The 22,305-nt window shown below is 34.1% G+C and overlaps 2 protein-coding genes across 2 annotated transcripts; both read right to left on the bottom strand.

Annotated features, from left to right (window-relative positions):
* Positions 1 to 6,824: 6,824 nt before the first annotated feature.
* Positions 6,825 to 8,565, bottom strand: LOC125829254 (REF/SRPP-like protein At1g67360). Its single transcript, XM_049508507.1, has 3 exons — positions 8,382 to 8,565; positions 8,005 to 8,235; positions 6,825 to 7,481 (listed from the first exon to the last, which is right to left on the bottom strand). The coding sequence occupies exons 1-3, from the start codon at positions 8,394 to 8,396 to the stop codon at positions 7,035 to 7,037; spliced, it is 693 nt and encodes a 230-aa protein (XP_049364464.1). The 5' UTR covers positions 8,397 to 8,565; the 3' UTR covers positions 6,825 to 7,034.
* A 681-nt stretch (positions 8,566 to 9,246) lies between these two features.
* LOC125829267 (meiosis-specific protein ASY1-like) lies at positions 9,247 to 15,081 on the bottom strand. Its single transcript, XM_049508518.1, has 21 exons — positions 15,024 to 15,081; positions 14,834 to 14,890; positions 14,091 to 14,187; positions 13,929 to 13,997; positions 13,745 to 13,837; positions 13,411 to 13,534; positions 13,244 to 13,313; positions 13,114 to 13,155; positions 12,496 to 12,624; positions 12,299 to 12,409; positions 12,147 to 12,189; positions 11,796 to 11,920; positions 11,692 to 11,704; positions 11,423 to 11,499; positions 11,211 to 11,318; positions 10,279 to 10,429; positions 10,107 to 10,183; positions 9,998 to 10,019; positions 9,723 to 9,889; positions 9,461 to 9,595; positions 9,247 to 9,368 (listed from the first exon to the last, which is right to left on the bottom strand). The coding sequence occupies exons 1-21, from the start codon at positions 15,024 to 15,026 to the stop codon at positions 9,315 to 9,317; spliced, it is 1,767 nt and encodes a 588-aa protein (XP_049364475.1). The 5' UTR covers positions 15,027 to 15,081; the 3' UTR covers positions 9,247 to 9,314.
* Positions 15,082 to 22,305: the final 7,224 nt, after the last annotated feature.

The following is a 22,305-nucleotide window of genomic DNA, read 5'->3' as shown; positions in this document are numbered from 1 at the left end:
AATTGGTTAATAAAGAGTAATTTCTTATTTTGCATCCCTATATATATATATATGCATATATTCTTTTATGACTTATATCTTATTTTATTATTTTTAATGATTTACACTCTGATCTTCTTTGCTTTTTGCAAAATCATAAAAGTTTCCCTTTTCAATTATTTACAAAGATAAAATAGAAAAATCAACAAGTTAATGTATTTTATTTTTTTAGGATTTAACAGAAAAATTAACTAGTTTATATATATATAACTAGTGAACTTATCTGTACTTCACGCGGTCATAAAAAAATTATTTAATATCTTTTCGATATTTGAATATAATAGATATGTTACTTGTCAAGTCAAAATATATAGGTTTCAAGTTTAATCGATTTGAATATACAATATATTTTCTCTATATTATTTTTAATAATTCGGAGTTTCAAAATTCTTATTTTGTAAGCAAATATTATTACTTAGAAATTATGCAATGTATATTATTTTTAATACACCAAATCAAACCCTACATAAGAAATAGTTTTAGCATAACTAATGTAAGCATTATTAATATCAATATTACTAATACACCATCTATATTTTTTATTTATATTCAACACTATTCTTCTGCACTCTATCAAACGACCCCTAAATCTTTATGGTTAATTCCAAATTGAGTAACAAATGTGTTACGTACATTAACTGTACAAGGTTCTTTGAAAGTGATTTGGGGTATAAAGATTACTCTAATTAGGTCAAAAACAAGTTGAAAAGTACAAGTAAATCAAAAGTTCCTAATGAGTTTGCACAAAGCCTCAATTCAAATACATATAATTATTAATTGATGGTGAATTTGGGAATACTCTAGGCATGAAAGTTGTAACCCTTTGCAAATAACTTTCCAATCATATAGAAATCAGGTTAATCCAAGCAATGAACAAATTGATATGCACGATTTATTAAAAAGTATCCAACTATGATAGTCATATATATTTAATATACAAGTCATATATATGACCTACGAGATGTATATGTGATATACGAGACGTATACCAAATATTAGATGGATGTACAAAAATCATAGTTATTGGAACTTAATTGGATTAACATATGAAGGACACACGTACATGGGACATACAAGTTGTATGTTGATCGTACATGACCTACGTATAATATATCATATGTATATCACAAATATATTAAACATATATCATGAGTATATCAGTTACAGTTATACATTTTGATTGGTTCAGAGTTACCATAGGTCAAAACGACATAAGCTTTATTAATATGCATTTTAGTCGAATTGTTATATCCTATTTTATTTTTTGATCGACTTTTGAGGAGAAAAAAACTCTAGGACTTCCTCTAATGTGAGTTTCTACTCAATTCACACAATTATTACATTTATTTATTTTTAAAAAAAATTATAGTTTGAATCATCATTCTAATCCTTAGAATTCAAGAATTGAAATCATGAGCTTTTAAGAGATTTTGAGGAATCTTCAAGAGGTAAGTCCCTTGATTTATTTTTGTGATTAGAGGGTAAATTGAGGTTTGTGTAGTCTATTATAGGGGAAAAAACCTAAATATACAGTTTAAGTACATAGATAACCCCATATAATAATAGTTTGATTTTTTCCAAACATGGTAATAGAATTCTTATAAAACCCAACAAACCCAGTAAAAAAATAAGGATTAATTAGAGAAATCCACCTTTTAGTTTACTTATTACCATTATCCCCTATAAGTTTTATAAATCTCCAAAATCCCTCATTTTCACACATCAGATTAGTGTATCTCGCGTATCAGATTAATGTATCAGCGCATCAGATTAGTGTATCTCGCGCATCAGATTAGTGTATCATGTATAAAATGTACATCAGATTAGTGTATCATGTATAAAATGTAATGTATCTTACTTAACGATTAATGTATCTCGTGCATCAGATTAATATATTAGCGCTTATATTATTGTATCCATTTGAGGGATTTCTGTAATTATAAACTTTTAAGGGATATATTGTAATGTTGCCTTAAAAGTATGGGATTTCTGTAATTTAAGAAAAACCGGTAGAATTAAAAAAATAATTGCGTGTGATTAATTATTAGGGAAAATTGTATAAAATAGCAAACTATTAATTCAAATTAAATGTTATAACCACATTTTGATTTAATTGTAACCCGTAGCGAACTATTGCCATTCGCCTCTCTCCCGAGCTTTCTCGCTCGCCACTCTCCCTCTCTCGCTCGCCAGTCTCTCCCTCGCCTCTCTCACTTTATACAAACACAAATGTATAAAATACATTTGTGTTTGTATAAAGCGAGAGAAAAATATATATACAAATACAAATACATATATTTCGTCTTATAATTATACAAATACAGATCTTCCCCTACCCAGTTCTCTTTTGTCTTTCTCTCTTTCTCGCTTTATACAAACACAAATTAAACAAATTACAATGTATAATTTGTGTTGTATAAAGCGAGAGAGAGAGAGATTTGATATACAAACGTTTTATTTCGATTCAATTGTATACAAATTCAAATTTTATGCAGATACACAAACATATAAAATTGAATTGAGAGGCTACCAACAATTTATACAAACGAGAGGCTGCCATCGATTTATACAAATGAGAGGCTACCAGCGATTTATACAAATTTGATGCCCCCAAGGATTTATACAAATCTGATGCTCCATAGCAAACTTTAGAGTGTAATTATACAAACTATAACTATAACATACAAAATAATTTCTATATGTGAAAATTGAAAATATATTCAATTTTAACCATTCACTCATTTCATTTAACACTTTAATTATTTTATAACTTCCTCTAAAAGTTCATTACCTAAAACTTGGTTTCTAGAAAATCTTTATATAATACTATATCTAGAAATTAAATTGAAGAGGTGAGGTGATACTTCTCTATGACCGGCATTAATATTTATCCTTTTTGTTATTTTTTTGTTGTCTTTTTATCTCATTTTTTCAAATACAAATTAAATAAATTCATGAGAAAAAACTGAATTCAATGCAAGTATGAAAATACTATAGTAAAATCTCACTAAATTAATATTCGGTAATTAATAATCTCTCTAAAATAATATTTTTTTGGGTCCCGACTTGGGCTACTGGAAAAAACTACTCATTTCGATAAGATAATAAGATAATATATTTTCAGAAGACTCTTATATAAATATATTGTTGCGAACCAAGTTAACTCTATAAGGGACTACGGGTTAAAAGTGATGAATGAGATTGGGCCGAGTAAAATGTTGGAGTGTTTTATTGGGGATCCAGGCCCAATTAGCATTTGGGTAAAAGCTAGAGCGAGTTTGAAAGAAGGGATATGCATATTGAAGAAAAACGTTTGTTCCTCTCTTCTTCTTCTAGAATCTAAGCTTCTCATCCCAATTTTTATCTCTATCTTAGTTACTTTTTAATTCAACATTTCCATTGTTATTTAGTTGTTTGATTATTGCAATTTACGATTCTAAAGGTTTAATCACATTCCAAGTCTGTTTTTAATATAGTGAGGAATTTGGATTTGTTACATATATGGTCCCATTAATATTATAAATTAATAATTCTTTAAAAGTACAAAGATATATAAGACAATTTAGTGAAATATGGATCTATTTAATTTTATTTTTTGGTTAAAATTTAAATATAGTTGAAGCTCATATCTAACTTTCCTCATTGCATCAAAAAGTTTTGGTGTTGTCTTTTCGAATTGCACCATTAAATGGTGAAGAGTTGTAGATGCGATAAGTGTTTCCTTACGTGTAACTGGTTCCACAGGTATTATATCATCTCCAACTTTATCATCAATATTAGTTTTCCAGTGGTATCCACAATTTAACCTAAGCCCTGGACCTCTGAACATGTATCATTTCCATCCATCCAACAGGTTATTAACGTCCATTTTATTGCGGTAATCGAGATTATTAATCATGACTTCAAGTTCATTAATGACGTTTCACAAATGGGTTCATTCAATTCTATGAGATTTAATTTCAGAACAAATTTTTTGGTATCGAAACACTCTTTAAATTAATAAATATTAATATATCGATTAAATAATACCTCTATAAAATAATAATATTTCATAGTGCCACCTATATTAATTTAATGAGGTTTCACTATACTTATTGGTATTTATAGTAATTAATACTATTAATTACTTTGATTAATAATATCAACTTCACTAAATTTAAGAAATGATAATCATATATATTTAATTTAGATAAAAATATGTTATACTTGTACTTATAATAGTAATTGATACTATTAATTAGTAAGAAAATTTCAAATTTCTTCATAGTATAGTTTTTATACTTCAAAGACCGTACATGTTACAAGTTTTAAACTTCTATAATTAACCTATTAAAAGTAATTCTTTTTTTTATTAATTGATTAACGTTTTATTTCTTATAAATAAATATATGTTATTCAAAATTTAATTATCAGAATAATTTTTTTAAGTGCCAAAGAAAGTTCTCTACTTCTTGTGCATCACGAACTCCTTTGAACTGTGGTGGCTTGGGAGCCTTGTCCTAGTCTCCCTCGTCACAAAAACATTCCTAGCGGTCTCAGTTACGCCAACGTTGATATGCTCTTTGAGTGTCTCTATCTTTGCCTTCATGGCATTAATAGTGTTCAACGCCTGCATGAGCCTGCACTCTAAGGTAGTAATGGTTGGCATCGTCTCTATCTTGATCTGCATACGTCCATCCAAATCGCTCTGAATATCTTCAAGAGTATGCCCCTCAAGAACACTTAGAGTGTCTTCAACTTTCCCCAAGCGTTGGCCAAATATTTTGACGACGACGTCATCTTCCCAACATCAACTTTCGTGAACCCCTCTCTACTGAGCAAGACATCCTCAGGCTTCGCCCGCGCGAGAGACTTCTATGCCAACTGGGAATAACGGCTCTGTTATGAAAGAAAGCGGCGAACTCCACATCATCTTCGCTCGCCTTAGTGGTAGAAGGTTCTTAGGATGTAAGCCTTTCATTTGGCTCAACCTCCTAGTTCTTATTGGCGACATTCTTCTTTTTGCCATAAGTGTTAGCAACGTTGATTTCTCCATCATTTCTCATTCCCTTAGTTGTAACATTGCTATGATATCATGTTATCATGTTCTTAATCTTTTACTAAGCGCACGTGAGGCACTTGACAATTTGTTCACGTTCTTGCATTACTAGCTCACGATCTTGCTATACCAAATCAGCTAAAAATTCTAGAAATCGCTAAGAAAATAGAAGAAAGAACACAAAAAGATTGTTATGAAAAATTGTGTAAAAAACTTGTATTGATATTTGTGTGGATGATTTTACAAATGGATATCCCTCTATTTATATTATTCATTTAGAAACTAAAATATAAATAATAATTCTACATAAGTCTCTACATATTTACATTCAAGTCACTTTTCTAAAACTCTCTACATACCTAGAATATTATAAAGACATTCTACGTAATTCTATAATCTTCCATAAAAAATATTTGTATTTTTGGAATTATCCAAAATGCCAAGTCTTTCTTCTATATAAGTTATGTCATGACACATATGTGGCATGATAATGTTCTCAGCATTTTATCAAATATATTCCTATCTAACAAAACGCTATTAAGGGCTGGTCATATTCCAATTGAAATCGAAAAAACCGATTGAACTGAATTTTTTTAAATTTTAATTTCAATTTTTTGATTTAATCGATCAGTTTCAGTTTTAAATTTTAAAATTACAATTTTTTGATTCGATTTTCGATTTAAAAAAAGAAAATTCGATTGACAAAAAAAAACCGAATTCTAATACTGCACACTACTGATTACACTGCACTCTACAGTCGAGCATGTCCAAAGTGAATATCCCTTGGCATTTAGGAGTGACCTACTGTAGCGCCACCAACCCAATTCTTAAATCAACGAATCCCTAAATTGAAACTCTCACGACTCACGTCTCGACGAGACGACGTTGACTCACATTGACTCGTCTCACAAAACTCATCTGATCATCCATCACCTCCGTCCGTCCTCGGCTCTCATCAATTGTCAGGCACAATCACAGTGACTGAGACTCACTCAGTTGGCAGTTGCTGCTTGCTTTTTAATTGTTAAAAACTTTTTGTATGTTGTCTGTAAATGCCTTGAGGCTGAAGGCTGGAGTGGACGCCCGGGGCCTGGACTCCTGATACTTTTAGCAAATAGCAATTGATCTCATTGGTCCTGGACATGGAGGCTTCTTGAATGTCGTCTATTAATGTCCTTGCCCCTAAAAGCTGAACTGCTGAAGGCTATGGCCAGTAGTGAAAATGTTTACTAGAGTTGCATCTTTCGAAATGACAAGAAGTTGACTACTTAATTTGAAACTTCATAAAATTGGAGCTATTAATACATGGGCTTCACACATTGATCGCCAACAGACTGATTTTCCCAGTTTCCTATTCTAACATATGCAATCACATCAACCTAGTACCCAAGCGAAGATAAATTCTAGATTGTGGACGCCCAAATTTCCAGTGTCTGTAAGCTGTATCCTTCGTATTGAATGTAACAAGAGAGATTGGCTTCCAAAAGATCACTTCATGGGCAACAGCACAAATGGACTCAAATTACTTAAAAATGTAATCGCCATTGTCATTGGTTTAAAAATGCATTTTCTGTTGCTATCAGTAGCAAAGGAGATGACATTTCTGCAAGCAACAACTAACATAGAGACTCCATGGGAATACATTTGTCTCGCAAGGACCCAACACAAACACTTCACCAGTGACGACTTAATCAAATTAGTAAAGTGAATGCCCCAACATAAACTAGACAAAATCAAGCTTTCATTATGCATAGACACGCCACTACAGCAAGGAAACGATCAAGAAGAACACAAAGCACAAAATCATTCACATATCAGATGTGCTACAGAAAGGAAGGGAATACCCTAGCTTTGTACAATGGGTATCCCCAGACTTCCTAATCCCACCCAAACTTAAGTAAGTCTTTCAAGCACAATTAGAAACATTGGGTTTAACAGTAATACTGAGATAGTAATCTCATTCTGATTTACTTGAGGTCGAGTTAGTAGCACCTTCTTTCTTCGTTGCAGCAGATTCAACCTGTTTATATGCCTTTGAGATTTCTTCAACAGGTATCAAAGGGATATAGCTGACGATACTATAACCCTTCTCCTGCAAGTCAACTACAAAATGATTGTACTTTTCAGACCAGTTAGCAGCTGTAGGAGCAGCCATCTGTGCGATTCCGTGCAATGGTGGACAGTGATTGACATAAAACCACAGCACTGCCACTCGACTAGTAGCAAATTGCTTGGACAATTCACCAGCATGATAGATAGCTGCACGAGGACCAGCCTCTTGTATGTCTTTGGACAAGTCTTGTGCAACCTCCGATGCCTTCTGAAACAGAGACTGGACTTTGCTGACAACCTTCTTGGCCAACGGAGGAGCACGTTCATCAAATTTTGCTGTTCCATCATCCACCTGATTGCCACCCACAGATACTCAATATGTTAAAAAGGAAGCAACAATGAGGAAACCAAACCTCAATGTCCACAAAATCTTTATCAGAATTCATAGATTCGAGGAAGCTAATAACAACCAGATGCGAATATATAAATTGTACTCTAGACTTCTGAGTAGCTCATAAAGTCACATAGCAGGGTACAATTCTTCTCAGGTATATATAGCAGCAAGAGGATGAAGAAAAACACCTATTAAGTTAAATCTTTGCAAGTTACTGACACTAACTAAATCAACCCACACCTTCAAGTTCTATAAAATTCCCATCACATGATCGGTGTAGCTAATGAATGAACTACTCATGTATGCGCCTCTCATCATTTACCCTTTCTCAAACAAAGGCAGAGTCACAAAACATTTACAGAACTAAATTTTCCAGGAATGATACATGTAGACCTACCCACAAATTGTCATCATCAGATAATATACACAGTGATAACATAATAATCGATGAAAACAATAGATATAGGTGAAGATTCGATACCTTTTTGTCTAGGAAAACAAGGACTTCATCAGGAACACCTTTAAATCTCTCGTAAACAGGCCTTACGACGGTGGTTACCGCGTTTTCTACTGTACCAACAGTTGATCTCAGAGGCCCCGAGTTCTGCTTCGCATAATCATACAGATTTGACACCAAAACCGCAGTGTTTAGAGCCAACACCCTTACGAACCCTAGATGTTTCAAATTAACCTCACTTTTCTCCATCTCAGCCTATCCATCATAAATCAAACAATCACAAAATTACTAATCAAACAGAAAACATGAAAAAAAAAATTAAAAAAACTAAAAAAATTGATTGGATGAACATGAATTAAGATAAAATTAGAAGAAAAACGTAGAGGGATCAATCTACAAACCTTGTTGGTAGCCATATTTTCTGATTGTTGATCAGCTTGTATGGAAGTTTGATCTGCTCAGCTATTGGTGATGCAAATGAGAGAGTTTGTTGGGTAATAAAGGAAGTGGGGGAATATTTAAGTAAAATCACAGGGCTGTGAAGATGCCACGTGTCGCAAGTATGGGGTCAGGAGGGATTCCTTCGTCCAGAATCAATGAGGCGTTTGAGGAAATGCCCATTTCTAGGGGTGTGTGGAGGCTTCTAGAAGGACACGTGGCATCTGTTTGAAGGCAGTGCGAAGAATCTCGACATTTTCCAACTTTGTCCTTTTTTAGTTTGTTTGTGAGCATAGTGTAGTACCCAAAAGAAGAATTTATTTATTACTTAATTAAATTTTGAATTTTGACGTGACAATCTAAGCTAAGGCAGAGAAAAGTACAAATTACCGTTCCTCCTTGCTATAAACACTAAACAATTAAGACATCTTACAGGTGCGTCATACTAATACTTAATTATTCTCTCCCTACTATAATACCTGCTTCCTTTTTCAATTAGTATTTTTTTAGAAGTTCATACCAATTAGACAAAAGTATACTCCGAAAAATAAATTGGTCTCATTTTAGCTTAAGCCACTGCTATGTTAATGTGAAAAATAAATGTATCATAGGGAACATTTTCGTTTAATCTTACAACAGGCAAAATTAATTTCAAATCAATGTACCAAGAAGCTAGTATATATTTAGATCAACAGGGAGCATTTGAATCTTGGTCACATCTATTACAAATTAGTCGGTACATTAAAAAAGAAAAGTAATGAAGAAGCCAGAGCATGTGGCACCATCAAGAATAGATAAAATATCTCCTTTTTATAGTATCTATATGTTGTTACTTAAGTACTACTACTAGAGTAAGGAAACTTGCTAGATTTTTCACCACTCAAGTTAAGGAACCATCAAGCAACTTGAGATTTTTGGCGTCTAACATACTGAAGGATAGGTTCTTTTACCTGTAGATAGAGAAAAGAGAACAGAAGAACAATTAGAAATATTTCCCAAATACTTCAGCCAGGATTCTTTACTAAAAACACTGATGTAATACCATGCTTGCTTTCCTCTGACGTTTTTCCTGACTGGACCTGCTACAGACTATGTCATACTCATCAGGCTGGTTTGGTTTTCCATTAACTCTTCCATTCTCCTTACCAGGAACAAAGCTCTCCCGAGAAGCTACAGGCTGCACAAACATCATATATATCTAACTATTTGTTACTGCAGTTTCGTTAGGCGATAATCAACTAATTAATTACTGAGTTATGTTGTTAATGCAGATTATTGAGGTAATCCACAACTGATGAACCAACCTCAGCGTTGCTTGATGGTGTCTTTTCATGCTCCTTTCTCTTGGAGACAGTCTGATCGCTCATGACAGATCCGTTCCTATATGCATCACATTTGCCTCTGGTACGTGTGAGATCCGATCCGATAGAGTGGAGAGCACCACAAGTGGATAGATCTCTAAAGTTGTTGTCTAGTAGCCATACAGTAATATTAGATTTTGTGGTCTGATCTTGATGATTAGTGTAGAAGTAACTTAACTAAACGTTATCAAAATTCAGATAGGTGGTGGAATCATTACCTGATTCATGCATGTCAATATCCTGACCATTTATAATAATTAAAGATAAGAATTAAAATAGTACAAGTACAAGAAACTGTCAAACTTATATTTAATTCAAGACTATTACCATACTGTCTTTTGCTAAGACCTTCGTAACTTCAGCCAGCTTTTCTTCAGTCAGATCAGAGTGGATCACACGCTTCCCTGCAATGACCAAATCAGTCCATCATTGGGAAACTGGTAATTCGTTATGCTCCATACAAAGCAGGAAATACTGTTTGCCAGAGGCCTGAGGGTACCTAGTCTGCGGTAGCCCTTAGCCTCAATGAATCCATCTTGTGTCATTTTATCAATTAGCCTCTTCACAGCAGTTTGGTTGGCTTCTCCTTCCAGTTTACTTTGGAGTTTCGCAACACTTACATAGTTCATCGGAAGAGCATGAAACAAAGCCTGAAACAAGAGACTGTCGTTGTTAACATGCAATACAGAAAGTAACATCCAACTTCATGCAAATCAGCATTAGCGAACTATTCACAAAATTTGTATTTAAGCAGTTGAAAGAGAGTTGTTATTCATATTCCTCTCCCGAAAGGGAAATTGTTGTTCATACTCCTCTTCTAACTTCACTAGACTTCTCTCCTCTGTTTGAGTTGCTAAATGAAAATACGGAACTTCTGTCTCCTCAATCTATAGGACATTACTGGGATATGTACTACTCTTCCCAAAAATCTTAAGAGGGGACAACATACATAACTTCGCACAAATGTTCTCTTCAAGCTCCCAAATTGTATTACTCTTTATCTATAAACACCAAAGTTAGAAGGTAGTAAAGGACCAGCTCCCCCAACCCATAAATTAGTCATCATGCACAAATATATGTTCTTTTCTAGATTATAAAGGAGGAAGGGAGAAGGGACAGTAGAAATTAAGAGATAATCACTTCATATATATTACTGAAATGTGAAGGAGTAGTCACAAGGTAAAGCAGTAGTGTGAATCACAATCCCCTGCGATGAACTTTAACTCAATGGACCATTTCCAGAAAGAACAAATAGAGAAAGAGGAAAAGTAGGAGCACAAAATCCACAAGCATGTGTAATCCACATATACAGTATAAATTAAGGAATATAGACCAAATTAACTAAAGAAGATACATATATTTCGGAAGGATATTACACATATCTACTAGATACTTTTAAGCTCAATTCAAAGGATATTAATCAGGTTTCACCTTCATGTACATGTAATCTTCAACCTTGCCCTGCTGAGATTGATTGCCATTTTTGTTTTGTTGGCCCTCTGGTTCTTCTTTCACAACATCAAACACATAGTTGAATTTCTGCATTTGAGGAATATGAAATTTTGGGTGTTGGAAAAGAATATATTATGATTCAAGAGAGTAAAGATGTAAACAATTAATAAATAAGGAAAACAATAAGAGACCTTTTGCGTCTTAATGATGTAAGTGTCTGTGCCAGCACTTGAAAGAATTCCTTCCTTAACAAGCTTTTCCAAAATGTCTAGAATCAAAAAAGCAGATTAAGAAACTTTGGACAGCCTAAAAAAACCAGAAAGAAAACCTTTTAGCATCTGATCATTATTTGGCACAAAGACTTCGGAAATTGGTACTAGGGTATAATATAACTGTTCCCCTCTATAGAAGTTCAGGTTGAGAACACCTTCATCATCTGCTTAAGAGGTCATTTCATTACCTTCAATCAAGACCTGCAATCAGGATGCAAAATTAGGTGTAGGCCTGGCTAGTAAATGATGGAGAAACCAGCACTTGATAGGAAAGCTAGCAGAAGTATATTACCACTGAGATGTTTGGAAAATTTGAGAGAACATCTGTCACTTCAACTCTGTCAAGGTGGTATGCATTGATCCAATCCTTAACCCGTACAAATTGTTGTTCATCTTCTGCAAGATCTTGAGTATCATCTGAAACCAATAAACGCATTAGAGTTCTTGATAAGCTGGTTCAGTAAGAAAGTCCATAGCATTTGCTTCAAAATAAAAGTACCTTCATCGACCATATCACCTTTATCCTGAACATTTTTCTTTTCTGTAAAGAAAAAAAGCTTCTCTTTTTGAATTTATGATATTAAGAAAATACTGACAGAATCAATGCATGTACAAAACGGTCGAATAGAGGCATGTGCATTACCAACTGGTGCAACTACGTATTGGTCTTCGTCAGAGTCGCTGAACTGAAATTGATGGATATTTAACAAAGTCAGGCGCATGAACATACTTAAAAGGATAGAAAATAAAGTCAAGCTTTATAAATAATTGAGGCGGGGAGAACCAATATTCCACCTCAGTATCAGATGCACTGTCATCTCTCTCGGCAGAATCAGCTCCCAAGCTCATAACATCATCTTGATTGTCATCATTCCCATCGTCGCACGGATCAAGCACACTCTTAACCTGAGGAAGAAAAGATATCAGTGTGAGCTGATTGGTCACTGAAAAGGAAACTAGTTTTATTCATTTTCCTTTGATCTGGCTCACACCTTCAGAGCTAACACGAGATGCTTGCTGTTGACATTTCCGACCTCCAATTTCAGAGGATTTTTCGTCCATGGATTAAGAGCCTCCTCGTCAGTGCAGCCTCTAAAGAAAGGAGGCTCATAATCAGCAGGCTGCACAACCAGCAATTCTGTTACAAAAGTTCTATTTCACCAAAATATGACAAGCTGAGTGACTTTTGAAGCAAAATGACATTTAAAAGCTGAACTGGAAATATGTAAGCTAAGAAAATTCTATGAAATGTATTTTGACATGGCTAAGCAATGCTTTCTGTCTATGGGCAGGCCGAGAACCATTTATCGACACAACTACAGGAATCAATTTTGGGGTTCAAACTCAAAAATAAACTCAAGCTACATAATTACAGAAGCGAGATGACTTCTAATAGGAAAACTCTTATATCCTGAATGTCAAAAAGGGATGATAATAATTGCAGCTTCTTCAAGGCAATGTGCTTATAGATGCAAATATATAATCCGCACGGCTACAATATATGAAAGTTTTACATTCACCCAAAACTCAAACATCGAGAGGCAAGCTAAAAGAGAAAAGGGAAAAGAAAAAGGAAAATAGAAATAAAAAAAATTGTGAAAAGGGCATACCGTGACATCATCATGATAAAGAAGCTTCATCAGTATAGTTCGCTGAGAAAACCAAGAGAATCGAACCTTATCAACAAGATGATAGTAGACAATTGGAGCCATGCTTTTTAGGAACAATAGAAAGCTTTACCTCTTCTGGCATCTTATCGAGAGTTCTCATCAACTGTATCAATGTACGAACCATTTTACAAGCAGAACTCCTGAAACATACTCCCTCTCAACACAAAAGGTTCTTGTAATCGAAAAAACAACCAGTATGAGAATGAGAATAAAATGAATCATTAGACCAATAGCTACCTCATTTGATTGGGTGTTATTTCAGTGGTTGAGTTAGACTTGAATGTTCCCCCTTTCTTCATTCCAACACGATTGACATTCATTGACACTTCTTCAGAGTCAGAACTTGAATAACTGAAAGAAACTGCAAGTAGACAACCAAGTGTATAAGCTATTGTCACAAGCCAGACTACTGAAAGTATCAGCTCTTCTTTCAGCAATTTCTTTTATCTCAGGCAACAACTATGTCCTAGATAGTAATCTAGTCAGTCTCAAATGTGATTAGCCAGTGCAAATATGATACTACAACTTAATTGAAGTCATCACTTAACCAACTTATCTTGGTTTTTCTTACATGCATATTCCTCAATCATTGGTCCATCAATTGCTTCGCACACACAGAACAGAAGCGTTTTCAGATATTTATTCTGTAGTGCATCATAAACACCTAGGAACAAAGAAGAAAGAGGAGTAAGAAATGAAAAGGAATAAAATAAACTGTAAGGCTCAGTTTGCAAACTAGCAAAAGATCAACATACCTTTTTCCATCCAATCAATAAGTCTACGCGACTCTGCATCCATTGGCATTAGCTTCTTGATCTTCATCTCTGCTTGTGACTTGTAATGTAAGTATCTAGTAAATAAATTTGAAAGCTGAATAGATGGATGTTATAAAAAAAAAAATTGTAGAGAAAGTTTACCTAAGGCTGGAACAGATTTATCACTGAAATATTTCTCAGGAAAGAGGCCTCTGACGTAGCTAATGTTGAATATAGCAATACGCAAAAGGTTCCTTGTCTGTTTTGGAAAACCATGGAGAAAAAGTGACTCAATCATGTGTAATTTTCAGTCACTGGGATACGTTAGTGTCCAGAAATTACAAAATAAACCTTACGATCATAGCATTCAAAGCAGCTAAAGTTAGCAGCACTCAATTCCAGGAGACGGTGCAAATTGAAAAAAACAGATGAACTTAAACAACTTATACTTATTAGATTCTTAGATCACATTCATTGATCTAGAACATGTCTTACACATGCTGTTTTTTAATACAAACAAACAGATTCACTCAATGATCTAGAATGCTCAAAAGCGAAAATGTAATTCAACGATCTAGAGAAACAAGCAAGGTGAGTCAATCGTAGGTCAACAGGTACAAACAGAGAGTATAAATTCATATTTGCGTCACACATTAATAATTGGTTGAATGAGATAAAGTTCCACATAGAATACGTTACAAGAGCCAGAAAACTCTGGCGAACGAACTCAAAATACACACAGAACTAAGTCAATCACAAGTATAAAAAATCATTGATTAGCCCTCCAAATTTGACTCACATGTAGTCCTTATCTGACAAAAACTGATTAAGCAATAATCATACTAATCAGAGTATCTAAAACATCAAAAAGAAAAAAAATAGAACAGATGAGATCGATCATTTACTAGGAGGAGTGAATCCTGCTCCGTGATCTCCGATTCCTTCAACTTCTGGGCCACAACCTGGAAATTAGAGAGAATCGTGGTGAGAATTAGGCATGCAGTGAAGTAACAATACGTGATTCAACAAATTAAACGAATTCGAAGAGCGAGTTGGAATTAGAAAGCATATGGAGATGAAATAGGTTTTGCTCACCATTGTTGACAGAGAGAAACGAGACTCGAGTGAAATGGAGAATTTGAAGAGAAGAGTGTGTTTTGCTCAGCAAATGAAGAAAGATGGCGGGAGTAGAGTGAATATATAGGCAAGAAAAGTAATCACGGTAGCATCGGGAACTAACCTATGGTTAACTGAGCAATGCGGAGTGCGTGATGTAGTGGCTTGTTATCGTAATTTTGGGAAAAGGCAGGGGTTTTCAGTTTATCAATTGTAATAACTATAAGATGGGTGGCTTGTGTTTTCACTTTTAACCCGCCTATTCTTACCTGTTGCTATCAATTTGTTTAGGGTAGCATGCTTAGGATATTTTAATTCATAAACTTTCTAAACTATAAGTTCTATCTTTATTAATTTGTTGGGATAGTGAGCTAAGCTCATTGAATTACAAGAAGCAAATCACCTTCTTTTTTTTTTAAATCGGGAGGTAGAAGGGGAAATGGGGAGGGGATTTTAAGGCGGAGAGTCTTGGGGTTTTCTTGCTCGTTTTCTTGTTCGTTATTTTGTCCATTTCTTGTTTGTTTTCTTTAATTTTTTTTAAGCTTCAATTTTATAATCATTTTAGTTTTGGACCTCAAAATCCTTGTAATTTAATTTATTTAAAGTTAATTTTTCGGACCATTTGAGGTGTGAATCAGCCCCCATCTTCGCCCAAATTTGGAGCATGTGATCCTCACCTCTACATAATAATGGAGTTAGCTTTTAGTTTCATTATCGAGCTCCAAGGGTCGATTATTGATCTATTTTCCAATCTAATTTTTGCAATGTGGATGGATATCGTTAGTTGAGTATTGCCATGTAGTTTCTGTTTTTGATAGTGTGGCAACGATTTGAGGCTCTTCGAAGTGACGATTTATGCCGCACTTTGATTTCGAGGTAGGTTATGGTTTCTATCTTCAGACTTAGCTTAGCTTAGCTATATATATATATTGTATGGTCGTTACTCGTTAGAAAGAATTTTAGAGTAGCATTAAGTCTAAATTGATTCTTCGATATGAATTAGCCATTTTTCGGACTTTAGATTAGTACTTTAGTCTTAAGCCTTAGCTTAGGTTAATCTTGGTCTTGGCTTGATTAGCACAAAATTCTTAGAAAAGCTTTTGGGGATCGAAGCTTAGCGATAGAGGTAGCTTATTATTCGTTAAGTGTAATATAGATGATTTTATATTCTAATTGTTATTTTATCCGTGTTACTGAGATTGTGGGCCTGAGGCTTTGGATTTAAACTAACCGAAATTCCAGGTTAGTATGGAGGGTATCCACCCTACCTTGCTTGATAAATATGTTTGTTGGATTGTGCATTTATAATTATCATGCATTCACGTGCATTGCATTTACATTTAATCAAGGAAAAGGCTCAAAATAGTCCCTCATCTTTGGGTTAAGGCTCAAAGTTATCCTTGAGTTTTCACATGGAACACTAATAGTCCCTCATGTTTGTAATATTGGTGCACTTTTGGTCCTCGTCCAAAATTTTGAGTATTTTTTAACATTGATATTATCCATAACTTATGTATGAGATGTTCAATTGTCATTTTATATATTTAGTAGAAATAATAACTCCGTATGAGAGAATATGAGAAGAAAAATACCTTGTTTTGTTTAGTAGAAATCATATTGCAGGTAAAGTTGAGAGGTTCATCACGATAATTTCACGTGCAATAGTACAATTTTTTTCTTTTCTTCCAACGTCATATGTTAAGACGTTCTTAGTTTAACTGCAGTAATATTTCTACCGAACAGAATAAGGTATTCTTCTTATCACCTTCTCTCACATAGGGTTATTATTTCTACTAAATATATAAAAAAAACGATTGGACATTCCTTACATAAAATTGTAAACAAAATTAATGTTAAAAAATAGGCAAAAATTTAGGGAAGACCAAAAATGCATCAATATTGCAAATATGAGGAACTATTAGTGCTCCATGTGAAAACTCAAGAATGACTTTGAGCCTTAACCCAAAGATGAGAGACTATTTTAAGCCTTTCCTCCATTTAATCATAACATGAGTTAGAGGCAAAAAGATATTGGTTTTTAGTTTTTAACTATTATGCCTTGATTTTTACTTGAGCTCTGAGGAGTGTATTACTGTTTTACGAATGAAATTTGGACTTTTACGAAAGTTTGCACCACTTTCAAGAAGTTTTCTACTTTTGGAAAGATTGTATGTTAAACTTGTTGGTTTTGAGTTAATATCCCAATTGTCACTCAATTATTACTTTTTTTCACAAAAAGTCAATCAATTTTAATTTATAGCCTTAAAGTCACTTAACTATGTATTTTTTCATAAAAAGTCACTCAACTAATAGTTCTTTTCACAGAAAGTCACTTAACTTTCTTTTATAACCTTAAAGTCACTCAACTATAAATATTTTACCTACAAAGTCACTCAACTATTAATATTTCATTTAGAAAGTCACTCAATCAATTTTAAACTTTTTTTCATTAAATTTTATTGAAATACAATTTTGTTAACAAAAATACTAAGATGCTTATTTTAATTATTTTATTGAAACATAATTTTTTTAAACTAATTTCTTAAAATATAATAAGATTCTCATTTTCATTATTTTATTAAATTTATTGAAACAGTAATTTTGTTTAAACTAATTTCTTAACAAATAGTAAAATACTCATTTTAATATATTATTTAATTTTATTGAAAGATGAATTTTTTTAAAATAATTTTTTTATTAAAAAAAAATGGTGTGCTGCCAGGCACCAACACTGGTAACGGTGGATGCCATACAATGCATCATTTTCGATTTAAAAATATCCTACTTGTAAACCTTATTATTTTTGTATTAAAATCACAATAGTTACACAGTGTTATTTTTGTATTAAAATCACAATAGTTATTGTTTCTTAAAAAATTAGTCTAAAAAATAATAGCTCAACAAAATTTAATAAAATAATTAAAATGAATATTTATTATTTTAAAAAATAATTTAAAACAAAATAGTATTTCAACAAAATTTAATAAAATTATTAAATGAGTATCTTATTATTTTTTTTTAAAAAAAATTAGTTTAAAACAAAAATTATATTTCAACAAAATTTAATGAAAAAAATATATAAATTGGTTGGGTGACTTTTTAAATGAAAGATCGATAGTTGAGTGACTTTGTAGGTAAAATATTCATAGTTGAGTGACTTTGAGGTTATAAAAGATAGTTGAGTGACTTTCTGTGAAAATAAATATTAGTTGAGTGATCATCTATGAAAAAAATCTATAGTTGAGTGACTTTGAGGTTATAAATGAAAGTTGAGTGACTTTCTATGAAAAAAAGTATTAGTTGAGTAATCATCTGAGATATTAACTCGTTGGTTTTCTGGTTTGAAGGATATATTTTTCTGATATTGCATATGTTGATTAGCACTGGCAGACCGCAGACTGAATTCTAAATTTTATGATTACTACATCGGTAGTTGAATTGAGGCGGGTCTGTGAAATGTCTCAGGGAGCCTATGAGAGTCCAACGAGGCAGTTTTGAAGTTTTTTGTTTAATGCATTGACCATATATGCAATGCATCATTTCATGTTGTATGTCATATGCTTGCATAGATTGTGACCATTATTATTGTTATCTTCACCGTTAGTGGTTGTGAGTATTGCTTCCGGTGTAGCTTTTAATTCATAGTGTTAGCACTATCGTGCTTCTCATATTTATATAGCATCTTTTGTAGCTATGTGTAACATCTCGCAAATTAAAAGAATTAGAACGAGCCAGAATTAGAAAGAGTGATTTTTGGAAATAATAAAAAACCTGGAAAATTGGTTAAGTTAAGTTTGAGTTTTTGGTCAACTTCAAAAGACCATAACTCCTAGCTCAAGATGAGTTAGGTGTGCTTCCAGATATCGTAGAAAATATCTTGGAATAATCTTTCCAATGCCTCCGAGTTTGCGCGATTCTGAGTTTGTATGAGTGAGTTATGCCCATTGAAAGTTGGGTTGTTCAAATAAGGAAAGTCCAATCCGGATTGTAGAAGGGCATTATGGTCTTTTCACCACCCAATTAAGTTAATTCGTTTTTAGCAATTAAATTGGGGTCTAAACTGAACCACAATTGAAAATTTACGCTAGGGTTTTTGGAGAAAGAACGCAAGAGGAGAAAAGAGGAGAAATAGCAAAGTTCATCGTTCTTAAAGGTTTAACTTGTGGATTTCGTCAAGGGGTGATCCCTACGAGGTAGGTGAGTCTTTCATAGCGTTGGGTTCGTTCACCCACGCTCCAGTCATGTTTATTTCAACGAAGTTTGTTCTAGAAAGTTGATGAATCTTGAATGGTGTTCTTGAAATTGGTCTTCGTTCTTGAGTTAGGTTGAGATTGAGGAGTTCCTTGAGGTTAAAATGTTGTTTCCTTGAGTTGTTTAGGTTAGATTATTGTGTATACATACTGGGTATCTGAATCTAAAGGGAATTTGAGAAAAAGAATCGAGTTTAGGCGAATTGGGGTTAGAAAATGAAGAAGGAACATGTCGGGCAGCAACAGGGTACCAAGTCCGCGTTGCAGACCTATTCCTAAGAAGCGTAATTTTCCCTTCGCGTCGCGGCGAGGACGTGGACCTCTTTGCCTCAAAAATTATTTTTGCGACCAAAATTTAAATACACCTCTACGACGCGGACTGGTTTCCATGAAGTGATTTCTTGATCATTTCTCATGTTTAGCTATCTAAAATCATTCCTAAACATCATGATATATTTCCTATTACAAATCACAATCCTTGAATTCATAATTCAATTCAAAGAAAGTTAAGAGTCAAGTCAAGAACAGTTAAGAGTCAAGTCAAGAGAAGTCAAGAGAAGTCAAGAGTCAAGTTAAGAGAAGTTAATAAAGTTTTCCAAAAGTCTTTTACAAATGTTTTAACTTTGTTTTAAGACTTGAGTTTTGAGTTGAGTAAAGAGTAAAGTTTGAAGTTCATTTCTTCAAAAGAGTATATCGGGACTATGTATTCCCAAAGAGTAAATGTTTTCACATTTAAACAAGAAAGGAAACTGAAATTTCCAAAAGAGCCTTTGAGCTAGTTTTCAGTAAAGAGTAAGAGTAAAGTTCATTCTTCAAAGATTATACGGGAACTAAGTATATATACTCCCAAGAGTTAAAATGTTTTCACATTTGAGCAAGAAGGGAAACTGAGATTTCCAAAAGAGCTTTTAAGCTAAGTTTTTCAATAATTATCTCAAACCAAAGAAAGAGTTTTGTTTTTACAAACATATGATCTAAGTATATTTTGGGAGTAGTATTGAGCACTGATATGGGGACGAGTTTGAGTTCAGATAACTCACGTCTCTACAAACCATGTAGTCATCATGTGTAGTAAAGAATCATACTTTTTAGATGACTCCTTAAGATGCTTTTAGCATATATATACTGGTGGATCCACTTAGTTAAGCGTTCTATATGACGACAAAGTATAGGACAGTTCTGGCAGCGTGGGCAAGACATTGTATCACCACTTAGGCTCATAGTGGTGGTTGTCGATTAGAGAAACTCCCACAGAAACTATATTACTTTATTATATGAGTAAAGTTGAGTTTGTTATTGCATTTTCTTTAACGAACTAAGTTGTTTTTCTACTGTTTTAAAAGCCTCTATATATTGTATGTGTTTTATTGCTTTATGTTGAGTTAAGTTATCCAGGAGTTAAGTAAAGCCAAGGTAAGTGTTTCTTTCAGATTCTTTTCAAGCTTAAGTTATGTTTAGCATTCCAACTCGCATACTCATACATTTAATGTACTGATGCCAGTTGTCCTGCATCTTATTATGATGCAGACACATGTAATCAGGATCAGCATCCAGTGCCTCGTTGATCCAGTTGAGCACTCAGAGTCAGTTGGTGAGCCTCCTAGCTTTTCGAAGGGTCTTTCTTATTGCTTTCGGTATTTTAGTTCATTAGTTAGTGATGTTAGTTCATGAGTCTTTACTTTTCCTTTTCAGTTAAGTTGAGACTTGAGTTGCCACTTTGGCAGTGAATGTTATTATAATACATTCTAAGTTATATTTTGAGTAGTTCAGTTTACTTGTTTTAAAAATATTTATCTTGAGCAAAGTCTTTCGCTGAGTAAGTAAGCTAGGCTAAGGGTTCACTTGGGGCCAATAATGGTTCTCGAGTGCCGGCCACGTCCAGGGTGTAGGCTCAGGGCGTGACAAACTTGGTATCAAAGCTCAGAGTTCAAGAGTCTTAGGGAGTCTATGAAGCCGCGTCTGTAGATTCCTAGTTATCGATGTGAAGCGCGCCACATCTATAATTAGGAGGCTGCAACATTTAGGAAATTCCTTCACTTCTTTCATACTCACTTCGTGCGATAGAGTGTATCTCTATAAAAGTCTCTTTCTAACTCGTGCTTACGCATAACCGATTTTGAGCTGGCCTATGGTCGAGAGTGCCTTCGTGAGACGTTTCTTTCCTCGTGAGCTAAGAGAAACAAATAGATGGTTGCTGACATGAGGAGCAGTATCAGTTATTCGTTGTTGGGTTGCCTCGTCTGTCAAATAAGGAAAGTAAGGCAGCCATGCTAGTAGGTGACATGGGCATAGCAAGGCTGATGATTCATGTGCAACAAGTTGAGGAGGACAAGCTGAGGGATAGAGAAGGGTTTGAGAATAAGAGGGCTAAGACATCAGGTAATGAATCCGGGCAGCAAAAGAGTAATGTGAACCGGTCTTCTTTCCAACATAAGCAGAAAGGACCTATTTCATCATTTGCTAGTACACCTGCACCAAGGAACAAATGTGAGTACAATAGTTAGAATTCCAGAACTTCAGAGCTAGACATGCGCATTCGCAAGGTAGTAAGGCACAAGGGGGTACTAAGACTCCTACATGTGCTAAGTATGGTAGGAGCCACTCAAGGGTGTGTCGTGATGACTCCACTTGTTACTTCAAGTGTGGCCAGAATGGTCATTTTATGAGAGAGTGTCCTAAGAGAAGGCAAAGTAATGGTAATGGGGGCAATAGAGCTCAGTCTTCTTCAGTTGCTCCGCCAGATAGAGCTACATCTAGATGAGCTACTTCAAGGGCAGGCGGAGAAGGAAATCATCTTTATGTTATCGCGCCGAGGGCAAGAGGATTCACCAGATGTTGTCACTGGTATGATCCAAGTCTTAAATATTGATGCTATTCCTGAGCAACTTCTTGAGCCTTCAGTGTTTCTATACCTGATGGTGAGTTTATTCTAGTAGAAAGAGTCTATCATGATTGTTCTGTTTTCGTCAATTACAAAAGTACCATGACTGATTTAGTTGAGTTAGACATGG

This window comes from Solanum verrucosum, unplaced genomic scaffold (assembly GCF_900185275.1).
Source record: "Solanum verrucosum unplaced genomic scaffold, falcon-dt-bn FXZP01000028.1, whole genome shotgun sequence".
Taxonomy (NCBI): domain Eukaryota; kingdom Viridiplantae; phylum Streptophyta; class Magnoliopsida; order Solanales; family Solanaceae; genus Solanum; species Solanum verrucosum.
This window is presented reverse-complemented; position numbering and strand designations above follow the sequence as displayed.

Coding starts and splice junctions, on each gene's coding strand:
- LOC125829254 (XM_049508507.1), bottom strand. Junction 7,482..8,004: donor TTGTTTTCCTAGACAAAAAG/GTATCGAATCTT, acceptor GGTGGCAATCAG/GTGGATGATGGAACAGCAAA.
- LOC125829267 (XM_049508518.1), bottom strand. Junction 13,998..14,090: donor TAAATCTGTTCCAGCCTTAG/GTAAACTTTCTC, acceptor AGTCACAAGCAG/AGATGAAGATCAAGAAGCTA. Junction 12,190..12,298: donor ACAGTGCATCTGATACTGAG/GTGGAATATTGG, acceptor CATCAATTTCAG/TTCAGCGACTCTGACGAAGA.